Source organism: Pezoporus flaviventris, unplaced genomic scaffold, assembly GCF_033815535.1.
Source record: "Pezoporus flaviventris isolate CSIRO_AGI_PZ_B2104156 unplaced genomic scaffold, CSIRO_AGI_Pfla_v1 ptg000001l, whole genome shotgun sequence".
Classification (NCBI taxonomy): domain Eukaryota; kingdom Metazoa; phylum Chordata; class Aves; order Psittaciformes; family Psittacidae; genus Pezoporus; species Pezoporus flaviventris.
The window spans coordinates 4,279,310-4,293,242 of NW_026892549.1; the positions used below are offsets into that span (position 1 = coordinate 4,279,310).

General features: G+C 39.1%; 1 protein-coding gene across 4 annotated transcripts in view; it reads right to left on the reverse strand.

The window, feature by feature from the left end:
* The window catches only part of CLASP1 (cytoplasmic linker associated protein 1), a 173,460-nt gene that overhangs the window by 44,468 nt on the left and 115,059 nt on the right, over nucleotides 1-13,933 (reverse strand). For 2 of the 4 annotated variants that reach the window (XM_061464810.1, XM_061464893.1), the window contains 4 exons: nucleotides 8,216-8,319; nucleotides 5,734-5,757; nucleotides 4,579-4,823; nucleotides 1,002-1,065 (listed from right to left, as the gene is read on the reverse strand). In XM_061464810.1, coding sequence (XP_061320794.1) covers nucleotides 1,002-1,065; nucleotides 4,579-4,823; nucleotides 5,734-5,757; nucleotides 8,216-8,319 — 437 coding nt within the window. Of the gene's footprint in view, nucleotides 1-1,001; nucleotides 1,066-4,578; nucleotides 4,824-5,733; nucleotides 5,758-8,215; nucleotides 8,320-12,126; nucleotides 12,190-13,933 lie in introns of all 4 variants that reach the window. The other 2 variants (XM_061464729.1, XM_061464982.1) reach the window with 2 other exon arrangements.

Here is a 13,933-nt window from a genome sequence, read left to right on the forward strand (position 1 = left end):
TAAACCCCCACCTTACACAGGAATTGGAACTATTTTGCAAAGATCCACACCTTCACCCTTTCCACAACACAAACTGAACCTTTGAGAACCAAAACATTAAGGCCTTACAAGGTAGGAACTGCCACAATCAGCAAGGCCTGTGGGACAGCTGATCGGGACTATGGCCAAAAATTCACAGTTGGAGCAAGACCTTCCTGTGACAGGCAACTGGTGCCTGTCCATGGCATTTCCACCGTCAACTGGTTATTTAAACTGGCTTACCAAGTAGTTTGAAATACAAATATTTGTACAACTTATGCTCTCTCAAACTGTATTTAACCTAACAGCAGATGTTTTTACTCAGCCACTACTGACTGCCTTCAAGCAGCAAACCTCCTCAGGACAGGGCGTGAAACTCTCTTTTCCCCTCTCCCTGCTCTCACTTATCTGCTGACAGAAGGCCACTGGGTCTGAATGTGTCTGTGGGTCCAACATCCCTATTCCCTACCCTGCTGCTTTTTAAGAGATGTTTGTATGTTTATGCACTGGCCTTTAACTTCAAAGGTCAGTTCTATAAAGAAGGCAAAATAGCTATATTAAGGACTTTAATTACGAGATCCAGAACAGTATCTTGGTGAGACCCCATACTGCTCCCAGGCGTACACAATATACAAACCCCAGTGATCGTGATGCTGAACTCCAGTTTATTACCTTCACAGACCTCAATCTTGGTGTGTATTACCAAGACACTCTCTAGAGAGCTACAGGTAAAACTGAACTTCTCACTCCGGGAGCTGACATGGGAGAGCTGCTCCTCAGGAAGCAAGCAGTAACCAGTTCCTAGCAACATGAGAGACTGAGACACATCCCCTCATTGTAAAACATAAAAATTAAGGAGACCTATAAACATCCACTTCCCCAGCAGATCACAGTTATAGAAATATGGACCACTCATCTTGGAACAGTGTCAAATGTGCACACACGGTAACGTAAGAGAAAAAGCCAAATCTTTGTGATCTTACCTTGCTGTGAGGGTCAGCAAACATGCGAGTAAATATTTCACATAGCCTTTTCAACTCAACTCGGCTGAAATAAATAGAACACAGTATTAATGATAAAGCTTTAGTTGCAGAAAAAAAATGATAAATACTAACAGTTGAAAGATCTAACCTTCTTTATTTAATGATACTTAAGTCACACTTTCAAAAACTGTATCTAGGCAAAGCCTTAACTGGCATTCCAGTTTAACTGCTGGGATAACCAGTCTTGTATTAAGAAATCTAATACATTTAATTTTTTTTTAATCATAAGCCAGACACTTGTATTTTCTCCTACTTTAACCTATTCCCATGTTCTGGAGTGCAAATTACAACTTGAAATGCGTGCATTTGGGAAGTATTTATTTTCTGCCTTTTTTTAAGGTCACTGACTCACTGAAACATGGATCTTTTGCAGCCAAGGTTTCTCAAGTCTCTTGTGTCAAGGAATTCAAATTTTCAAGTAAAATCAGAACTTTCATGCTGTTTGGGTATATACTAATCATAAATATTTTGGTCTAAATTTTCAGTCGCTTCAGTAACATCAGTCAAGAATCACACAATATTAACAAATATCAGAACTGACTCCGAAGTCTGACAGCAGGCACATGAAGTAGACAAATATACAGAAATACAAAACAGATTAACAAGTGGGAAACCTAGTAGATCAGAAGATAATTAAATCAAAGCACAATCCAGGTTCCTATTAGTAAGATTATTCGGTGTCAGTAACACTCTTTTTATGCCACAGGCAAGAAGAATGATGTAAGAGTCCCTTTCATAAGATACTGAGTTTGAGTCAAATGCAGAACCATTTGATTCCAAAGCTCTTATTTACAATGTATTGAAAATACAAGTCTTAGTTTTCCTGCAAGGCAAACTGCCAAAGAATGCAGAAATTTTGTTTGTTTACTGTGCACACAAACTCAGTTAGGTAACGTTTCCTGCTTACTATGTATGCAATTAGATATTTTCTACCATTACTATGAAACCAGAGCAGCTATTGAAATGCACGTGGATTACTCAGAAAACAACCATTCAGGTCTTAACTACAGGTACTCTCTTTCCAGAAAGACATTAGTTCTACAGTCCACCAACATATCTCTCCCTCTCTCAAAATAAGCTTCAAATAACAGACCAGAATATGCAATTAGTCTACAGCTTCTTTTACCTTAACTTGTTTATAAGTAATACAAGACATTTTTCAAAAAAAAAACTTATGCATTAAAGGCCAACCAAATTTTAAAAGGGGACAAACCAAATGGCTTGATGTAAAGGAAAGTCTTTGTAACAACGTCACAGGAAGCCGTCAACTTCATTCAGGGTGAGACTGCACAGTCCCAAAATTACAACAGTGCTCCCTTGAATTGCATCTCTCTGAACAAACCCTTAGTTATTATACTAATGAATTTTCTTTCTGGGCACAGGTTACATGATTGAGCAAGTTTAAGTGTGTCTCTTTAAAAGCTGAAGGACCCAAGGTAACAATGCAAGTACTAAACAGAAACAGGCAGTGGAAAAGCATTTCCTTAAGGGAATTGTTGGCCTTGTTTTATTTAGAAGACCTTATGGGGAGCACTTAAAGAGAACTAGGCCACATGAAACTATAAGAATCAAAAAGGGTAGGTAAGCGCCACACCACTCTGCATGCACATCTTTCTGGATATGCAAATCCCAGGTAATGTAAGATCAACCATCTTTCAGTTCAGAGCACGAAAGGAAACCTAGCCACATCTCTGCCTTTTATAAAACTTGTTATACCACAACAGAAGATATCGGGTTTATTTAGAAGACAGACTTGCCCCTTGGACTAATGACCTTGATGATGATCTGCAAGATGCCGTGGGAACAAACAGGATGATAAAATCTAATCATTAGAACAGGCACCAGATCAACCCTGAACCAAGGAGGAAGCAGACCAAAGGCAAACCAAAATGAAATATAATCTAGAGAACTAAAACCAGTTTCAAATTAAAAAATAACCCTGCAGAGGTGTAGTTTCTGGGACAGGTTTATAAACTATTCAGAATCAAAGCTACGAAAACTTGCAAGCTTGAGGGACTAGTGACAGCAGTATAGTTTAAACAGTGCAGCCAGCAGGGTTGAAAACAATTCTACCAGCATTTCTGCTAAGAGCTACAGATCTGGATAAACAGCCCATCACCCATACTTCTCAGCATTTCCTCTCTTGGAAAAGCAGCACTCAAACCCTTTGTTATAAATTCTCACACACCTTTGTGGGAAAATCAAAGTCTCACCCAACCATATGAGGTGCCAGCTTTCTCCAGACAATTCAAAACAAAGAAAAGGGGGGGGGGGGAGGGGAGAAAAAAAAAGAGGCAGCACACATGAAGGAAGCATCTTTAAAAGACTCATAAATAGACAACATTAAAAAGCTTCTCTGATGTAGGGAGTCTAACTACCCATATTAAAAACCTGTAGCACTTCCCACTTAAGGACTATACCATGTCATGTAAAGTTCTAGAATATTTTTATGATAGCAAAAGAATAACCTTTCCAGGCCTGCTCTCCATACATTTCCTTCAGCCTGTTAACATGAGCCATCAAGTATTTTCAGCCAGTGTAAAGGCCTTTTAAAATGGAAAGAATTGTGTAAATCCAAGTAGGTATCTATAAACCATACAACCACCACTTATAAACTTGGTCATAATCTAAGTACACCATATTCATAACAGGAAAATAAAGTGTCAGAGCTCTTTGTGAATGTTATCTTCAAAGGAGTCAAAAGATAATCAACTTGTTTCCAAACACTTTCACCATAAACTAAGGGCAAAAACCTATGGCCTGAGAGCCAGCTGTGGCCATACAAAGTTTCCATATAACTACCGGGCAGTTCAAAGATCTGCTGTAGTGTGTGACATGCCAAAGGTGTTGGAAGGGTTTATGTGTCTTTCAACAAAGGAAAAAGGTCTCTCTCCTACCACAAGCAAATTTTAAGAGTACACCTATTTCACTGCCCTAAGAAATTTCTCTCTACAAACTACACCACTTACGGAAGCCTCAAATATCTAAGATCTTTCAAGAGTTATAAGTAATATCTGTAATTACATCTGACAGACTTCATAAGGAGTCAAAGTATACCCACCATAAGCATTGTCTGATCTCAGCTTTGAAACACACACACACACATTTTAGAGTAAATGCAGTGAGTGTTCACTTTACCAACTGAATTGCTGGGAGAAAAACTGAAGGTTCAGACTAATGTAAATGCATTCAAAGGGTGGTACTGCTTTTACAATACCATCATTGTGGGAAATGTCACTGTGCTGCAACAAGCACCTACCACTGGAAGCCTTCACGAAACAGAGGAAGGCTAAGAGAAGACAGCATGCTTAACTGAGTCCTTTCTACATTACTGCTACAAATTTAACACAAATTACACTGATGACATAGCAGAACTTTTTCCAAAAGTTCCAAATTGTGGTGACAAAGCCTTCATAGCTGTGAAAGATACTATCTGTCTCCATAAGGCAGGTACATATTACTGACATCTGACTATAGCCATCTTTCATGAATGGCTGAATTACAAAATCAAGGTCACCTCAGTGTCCGCTGACTTTTCAGTAAGTTCTGAAGACCTATGAGCCCCTCTTTCCTTTCAGACCAGTTGGAGCTGGCACAGTGGTTCAGAACCTCAGCCACATCTTCAGTCTGCCGCAGGTAGTGTGGAATGCCCCCATTTCTGGAACCATAGGAGCGCTCTGAGCAAGCGCTTGATGCATCACTGTTAGCATCATCATCGGAGTACATCCCATAGGGTTCATATCTTCTTCTCACTGTTTTTTTCTGGAAATGGGGAAATTCAGACTTAGTAAGTTATATATAGTTACATCAGTGCCAAAAGAAATACATTCTATCCATAATCACTAAAACAAAGACTATTCATTATTGCTACAGTGATGTGTTTTACAGACATCACCAAGCACTGCCTGCTTACCTTTCACAGTAGAGCAAGACAGATCCCACTGATTTCAATGAGACTATTCAAGTGACTAAGGGGAGCAGGGCTTGCCTTCCCCAGCATGAAAGCTAGATATTTATGCCCAGTGAAATTAGCTACTGGTAATCATGTGTTGTTTTAGTGTCAATAACAGTCAGTTCCACTGTTACAGACTCTATGACGATACAAACTCTACTTCAAGAAAAAAATGAAGAGATGAAATAATCTGTGCTGACATGCACAGTCACTTTGATATTGATAATAAAGTGGCTCTAGAAATGCACTGGGATACAGGAGATGACAATTTCTCCGTTAGTCTGGGCTAGGACTTTTCCAGAGGCTGCTATGGGAGCTGAGTACTCAAATCACACTCATTTCCATAGCATGGCATTAGAGGACCTGATTCCCTTAGGTACCATCTTTGACAACCTCGATTCTTATAGAAGAGATATTAAAATATTATAGTAGCAAAACAAATGGTGTGCTATACTACATAACAAAATCTTATATGAACCTTAACAGAACAGGACTGATATATATCAGATAAACGAGAGTCTATATTCTAAAGTGTTTGCTACAGAATTCCCTCCAGCATGAAGCCCTGCAGCTCTTGGACTTGTGAAGCCAGCAGTTTTGCTTCCACTAGGACTGCAGGTTTGAAGTGTGGAAATTAACACAAATGCAGTATCATGGGTGTTAGCAACAGGGTGGGTAAAGTTGGAAAGTAGAAATAAAAAGTCAAGAAAGCACTAGTACCTTGCTCCTGGAGTCTCCTAACAGCTGTAGGCAGGAAAATATTGAAGGGTGGGAAAAAGCATAGAGAATTATGTCAGAAGCTTATGTAGGGTTTGGTTTTGCAACAAAAACGTATAGCAAATGTGTCTTAGCAAATTAAAATACAGTATATGCAAAATAAAAGTGGGTATAATAACGCCTGTGTTTATCTCCAAACTGTTGCTTTACCCTTATAGCCTACAATTTCCATTAGGGAGCCTGGAAGTGAGATTATATGTTAATAGGGTTTTTGATGGTAGATCTATATACAGCAACTCTCTGCTTACCTTTTAGAAATGCTGCTCCGTGAGATACCAAAGTTTTTCATAATGATTTATATCCCCATATATTATCAGTAGCATTTGATTTTTAGAGTCTTGGAAAGAAATTCTGATGTCAGGAAACCACTATCTACAGTGCACCACATTTAATCAGCTTCACTGGATCAAGTTCTCTCTCAACCCACAGTTCTTACACCACATTTTTTTTTGAAGCTCAGCTTCTTTCAAGACACACTGACTGTCATCCCTGGCTTAAAGGCCTTACTTAATAGCAGAGTTTCTATCACCCTTTGAGCTCTTCTGACAGATCCAAGCACTGATTCTCAGTACAGACACTGCAGGTTTACCCCAAGTCCAGCTCTCGAGACAGACTGGATCCAGTGGGAACTGTACATGGAGAGTAGAGGTCACAAAACGACCCACTGTGTTCTACTTAAACTGAGTATTTGGCTGAAGCCATCTCTGGAGAAGTTATTTTCATTTCTTACTACAGAGAAAATAATGCTTCTCTGAAAACAAGACTGCTGGGTAAGAGCTGGCATTGCTTCACTCTCTCAAAAGAAGCCTAAGGAGCATTTGTAAATTGCCTGTTGTGAGAAGAGCAAATTAGGGAAAGAAAGGAACAACAAGATCATGTTGCATCCCCTAAAGCCATACGAATTCAAATTGATCAACCAAGTCAGCAGCTTAGTATCCAGCTAGACTTAAGGATTTCCCTTTGAAGTGTTCAACCCTTTCAGATTTTAACATTCCAGTATAATGTCTTTTTTGTTTAAAAGAGTGGAATATTTAAAAGGGAACAGTAAGTCTACCTGAATATTAAGTTACACTAAAGAGAGATGAGTGATCAGCAGCGAATTGAAACACTGTGACCCCCTCCTCCAAGAAACCTGTACTGAGCAGCTGCTCACATTCATGGATATAGCCTGATTTCATTTACACAAGCAAGCTATCATCTATAATTATGCCTTGAACTGCTCTGGTGGCAAATTTGAGGTGCCGAGAGCAGAAATTTGTTCACAAGCTGTTATGTCTGGTAATGAAAATGCCCACTAATGATTCAGCCCACTAAATGCAACACTGCCATCTATCATATACTGTCCTACCTATACATTAGTCACATATCCTTTTCTTTTGAATGGCAGATTTTGGAAAAAAGTGATGTTTGTCTAAGAGTACTCTAATAATTGTCTAGAAATGGGGGTGACATGAGCTGGGTGATAATCGAATATAAAAAGGAAAATGTTCGCAATCCTTAGGGAAAGTGAACTAGGAAATGGAGAAAGGACACCTATCACAAACTCTGGGGACGTGGTTCATTCTCCATAGAGATCTGAGATATCTGTCTCAAGACACATTTGGAAGTCCTCCCCTCAGGTCTTGAGCTGGAGAAGACCCAAGGTATACTGGTACCCAGCTAATGCTGTACAATAATTGCTCCTGCCTATACACATCCTCTCTACCCCAAATACTGAAGGTAGATCCACAGGCTTAACACTTGCCTTCTGAAGAGCAGAAAACACTTTCTGGGTTCTAGCTGAGAGATGTTATAATACAGTAAGATTGTACAGGACAATAATTTTTTTTTTAAATTACAATGAATTTACTTAGAAATGTACTGAATGTTTGAAAGTACTAGCAGCAAACTTGACAAATTACTTCAATTTAACTGCATGAGATGGTACTGATTACAGGCAAGCCAAGTTACAAGCTGATTCAAGTATCTAGACAGGTGCAAATAACACAGGCAGGAACTTGTGAAATTCTTAGTTATTTTCTAAACCAGATAAGGAATCAACACTAATAGAGAACACTTTTTCTGACATAGTCTTCATATAGGTAACAGGACTGATGGAAATCCCTGATCCCGCAGGTGCTGAGCACCCCCACAGTGCCACATACATCATTTAACAGCCAAGTGAAAGACTAACAGCTGATTCAACCCATCCTGCAGCTCTAGCACCAAGCCACAGTTTGACAACAACTGTGGAGAATTAACATGAAATAAGGAAACAAACATTGCTGCCAATATACCTAAAGACAAAACAGCAAAAGATAACTAACTCTACAGCATCAGACACCGGCACAATCAGAACAAAGCTATTTAGAACGAGGAGAACATACGTACAGGTAACTTTAAGCCACTTTCCGGTGTTGGAAGCATTTTGTATTTTTCCTCTTACCAGTGCATCGGCCACAGCAGCCTCCAGATCTGTGCTTGTGCTCAGGACTCGCATGGCATTCACAGAAGCAGGCATCCTGCCTGGCTGTCCGAGTCCAAACCGGTCTGCACAAAAGACAACATTGAAAAGGGTTGTTAAATGAATTCACATTCGCTTGGAATCCTAATCAGGTGCCGAGCAGCTTTCCCCACAGGCTCTGGGAACTTGCAGTGCTTTTCCATTAAATACACTTTTATCCACAGCTCTAGAAAGCTTGCCATTAGAGTAAGAAATAAACTATTGTTTGCTGGGCCCCAGAGATAATTTTGGATCCTCAGGGCAGCTTCTTTGGTTTATTTTTTTATGCTGGGAAGCAGAATGTCTACTCTCTTTCTTTTTTAACACAGAAGTTGTTTCCAAGTTTTATTTTAATGTCAGAGGCAGACAGGCCAGTCCCAATCTGGCGCACTCGGGAATCAAGAGAAAGCTTCTCATTAACTTTAGAGAGACAGAATTGTGGCCAGTGTCAGAACATGTTAATACCTGAGCATTCATCTACCCTGCAGCTTTTTCTCAGGCAAGGATGTAAGATTAGTAGCACCAGATTGCCTATCTTATTTCTCAAGGCTTGATTAATCAGTAGAATATCCCCCTAGGCACCACGGTATAAAAATAAGGTTTATTATATGCTTGTGAAGTGCCTCCAATTTTTATGTTGTTCTTGATAAGCATTTTAAATGCCATTTAAAAGCTCTATGATAATCAAAATAGATTTTTTTTTATCAAACAATATCAATCTTTCTCTCTTGAAATTTGATGGCAAAGCACTCAGTGGCATCTGAAGCAAGAGGATTGAGTCTAAAATGTCATTTACACTCTTCATAATAATTAGTTTATTATTTGCAAAGTTACTGAAATCAGTTTCTTTGGGCAAAGGCCAAATTCAGAAAGGCATGCTAGCAGGAATATGACAGAATCTGTGACCTGAGGACCACAGGCCAGGCTCTGACAGAACAGTCCTCCTAGAAGGGCTCTGGATTATAAGCAAAGAGAAATTGGTTTTGGCATTCCAAGATTTTGTTTCCACATGGGCCTGTCTTTTCTCAAGAAGGACTAGGAACATCCCTTCTGGGACACACCTTACGCCTCTGTCCCCTGCACCCACACGTGCCACTAATAGTATTGCCAGCAAATTCAGTGTTGTGCAAATCAAGCTGCATGAACCCATTTAAGAGACCTTCAGCTGATCCGCATTGGAGGCAAACATCAAGCAGCAAGATAGAGGGATCAAGTCACAGAGGTCTTTTATTAGTTCATCTATATTTAATTTAATTAAGGAAAACCACTGCTTATCAAAATGCCTAATTGCATCATGGACTGAGGTCAAACATGATCTGCAGCATCTTACTGTATTTTTCAGGAAAAACACTGTGCTTATCACAGAACTTCATTGCTTTCTTCTTTATAAACCTACTGCGCTTAAACAGATTTTAAGGAGTTAGTTCACACTGATATGCATAATTTAAATCGGAGAATGAAGTTTGCCAGACTACTGTCCTAATTCCAAAGCCTTACCCAAATGTTTCAGAGATTAAACTCCCAAGGGGATATTTTTTTAAATCTGAAGTATTGAGGAAAAACAACCCTGAAGATTAGTATTTAATTCAGAGAGAAGTGTTATCTACCAAAATTTACTGTTTCTCAGAGTTACGTACCCAGACAAGACATTTCTGATTTACAACAAAAGCACACCTTCTACAAAACACATTACAAAGAAAACAAAAAACAAAACAAGAACAATCTTAGAACTACTGCCAAAAAGTAATCAAATCATGACATTTCACAAAGAAATAAAAGTTTTATGTGTTATTACTATCCCCTTTTTTAATGCACTTGGGTTGAAGAATCATTTCAAATATTTAGCTTAAACAGTACTTCATCCTTAAAATGGAAAGGTGAGCACACTTCAAATAGCAGCAAAGAAGACGACAGTGCATTAGGTCTGATTGAAACTAAAGTCACTACTACAGAGATGTACAGAAGGCAAGTTTTTTTCCCCAATTGTAAAAGATATTTGGTACAGTACAAGGGCTGTAAATGTTAAATTCTGGACTCAGTTTCATATTTAAACTCTACTCAATGACATTACTCAAGTTTACTCCAATCAGATTTTGGATTTAAGTTTTGAAATAACATCAAAAAAACCCATTGTCATTTGTTTTCACGTAAATTTAGTATTACATTAGAAAAGGGGAGATTGTTTGGGTTTTTTAAAATGAAGAACAGAATGACAAAGTAATTCAGTTGTAAATCAATTAAACACCCAGCATGAAGAAACAAATTTGAGCTTTTCTTAACAAAAAAGGTAAGTTTGGCACGCTGGCTTTTATCTGTCTCCATGGCTATCGGTAATTTTCTGAAATACTTCTTTCAGTGACTTTTAATTCATAACACCCAAGTCACTCAGGGCTTCTCCCCAAGACACTGCTGCCATACCTGTGTGCAGAATTTATACCTTAGGACAGACCTCAGCATATTCCTACACGGGGCTTGGAACACATTTGGCTCTTTTCTTGCCCAATGTTACAGGACAAGAAATAAATAGAATATACTCTGGCCAAATTCCCAGAATATACATGGCCACATGTCTCCCCAGCTAGATTCATGACACTTGTTATAAACTTGATGAAAATTTGCAATCACCATTTTTGGCCCGATTTTGCCATTTCTAGGGAGATTTTGACACAGGCAAGCATATAGAATTTGACTATGCTTTGCACCAAAGCACAGGAGTCAAGCATTAAATGATTATCACAGGAAGTTGAATGCAAACAAAGCTTAAACCTGTATTACAGTTTGAGGTATTTGAAAAGTTTTCAGTTATTTTTGTTAAATACAAATTTGGCTTGTTACTTTGAAAAATGCCAGTCAAATCAGCTCGCATCATTTCTGCTGAGCAACTTGATGCGGGAAATGTTTTGAGAGTTCTAGTTAAGTGACAGTCATTTAACCAAACTTATGAGAAACAGTATTTTTCACTCTGTACCTGAAGGGTATTAATAACTTTCAGTATCACTAAATCTTTATACAATTTCAGCCTCCAAGAAAACACTGAAGCCCTCATCTTCTACATCATCTTTCTCCCCACAATTAAGTCTTATTGTCCCAAAGCTAGCAGCCCTCATTCATTTCTAAGACTTCCAGTGAAATATCCTGATTCAAAAGGGAGTTACAGGTTCTCCATAACTGTGACTCCAGCACAGGAAGGGGGAAAAAGCAACTGGAATCTGCAGATTTTTCTCATTATATGTAAGCATTAGTCTCCTGATGCCAAAGCCCAGTGAAATTACAGGAATAATTTTTTCAACAACTTCGGTATGCTTTGGACAGGGCCTTCAGATTTATATGAAGGATGGATCAACTTGTGTATGCTCCAAAGTTCATTTTGAAAGCTCATGAGGTGCTTAATTCTTGTTGTTCTTGTGTGAGAGGATCCCACAAATACTTTCATTAACAGAGACAGGAGTCCAGAATATTTAGTAATAAATGGGATGAAACCCACTGCAATTCGGTTCTAGGCATTGGGAACTGCACCACTGCTAAAGGGGAAATAGAAATTGGAAGTTCTCTGCATCAGTCAGGATTTACCCCATGCTGCACAACTGATCCAATTTACGGGAAAATTGAGAAAGCCCTGGATCACCCTTTGTTTAAACACTGTTCACAATGTTCCTCAAGTACATAAAATTAAGAACATCCAATAACTGAAATTCAAACCAAAAAGCCACGTTGAACAAAAACGGAACAAAAAGCCCCACAGCGATGAGAAGCACATGCCAAGTGCTAGCTGATGCACGTGATGGCAAATGTTAAGATGGTGTAAAACAAGACTACGTATAAGAAGCGGATTCATGCAGTTAGCGCTTGTTCACCTGACTGCCCAACAGAATCAGCAGTGGAGAGAGCACTAGTGGACCTGGAATGACGTCGAGAAGCTGCAAGTAGAAGGAATGGCAACACCCACAGGATTAACACACATTTAACCCGAGACAGAAAATGCCACAATCCGAAGGGGATGCGAGACTGCTACCGGTAAAGGTATTTCATAGTGACAGGGAAATGATGCTGTATATGAATGCATAACAGATACGGTGCAAGCCCCACAGCAACACCTCCATCTGTAGCTTCTCCCTTATCCCCCATGACTGTAAACACAATGCATGACAAAACTCATCTGTAACAGTCCCAAACCCAGTGCAGTTCAGCAAAAAAAACCCAGTGCACATCAGTCACATTCCAGAACCACAGATCTGGAAGACGGCCATCGTGAGAACATGGAGCACATAATTACAGAGCAGGATTTAGATGTGTCTTAATCTAAACCCTGAAGTGAAGCCATGATGAATGCATAAGAATTGTGCTTGCAGATATTTTTCCACAACATTCTAGCCTATGCATAAAAAAGCAACGTTAACAAAGAGAATGAATAACCACATAAGTAGAAAGAGTCATACAGGGAGGTCAGCCAACCACTGCCTATAGGTCCTTGGGTTGGGTTTCCTTTCCAAGTAAACACATTTACACACGTATCATAGCTGTTGCTACTACCAAAAGTCTCTTGCTTTTAACAAACTTTGCATACATGTTTCTTGAATCTAAGTATGTACATGCACAGATAATCTGAACTGCAAGACTGTACACCTATCTAGAATTACACCACATGTATACAAATTGTTAACAGCAACAGAACACATACAGTAGCAGAAGAGCTGAAGCCAAACACAGTTCCCACTTCAATTCCCAGTTGTCAGCAGCACATAAATCACAAATTGCCTTTGGAGAGGTTTTCAGTTCATGGAATCAGCAAAAAGGCGAGTCTTTCATGAAAGCAAATGGAAAACTGGTTCAGTCATTTCCAAATTACAGAAATCTAGTTTTTCTAAAGAGGCTTTCCCTGTGTCTAGCAATGACATGCTCACCTAGCTCAAAGCAACTGACCCAAGCAACTGATTGCCCATTTGAGCAATTCATCACCCCTCAGGGCCTTACTACTTTAACACCTAGTATTGTCAAGAAACTGAAAAAAATAAAGCAGAATCATCTTCTAATACAAACAGGCTTTGTCAATGATGCATATACGTGTGCAGCAGAAAAAAAGAAATAAGTCTTCTGTTCAAGGCAAAGCATTCATAAACACAGATGCTAACATTATAAAACAGGAATCAGCAAAGTGAGAAAAATACAATTTCATTTTTTTCCCAGTTGTGAGAGCTTGACTAGAAGCTGTACAGAATATGCAATGTGGTCTTTAACCATGGAGAACACATGCATTTATTCAAGAGAACAATTCACCGACACCATAAATAACTCATGAAAGATTTGCAGGATCAGTGCAGGATCATGGACTGAACCTCACAATTAAGATTCTGAGCTCGCAATTGTTTTCTCTCAAGCCATCCGCTGTGCCCCTGTGGACGTCACTGCAAGATCAAGGCCCATGAAGAAACAGGAACAACAAAAACAAAACAAGAAAAAAAAAAAAAATCACATCTCTGCAAGGAGGCCATGTGTAGAGTGACTTTTCACTGGTGTTTCCTAACTGATGAAGCCAGAAACTTGGTGCACAGACATGCATACCTGCACAGCAGCCCCAGAATAAAGCAAGGTCAGGATATCAGTGTTGACACTGACCATGATACTGTTAAGTGCAAGAATCCTGTTGTTTACACATAGTTAGCT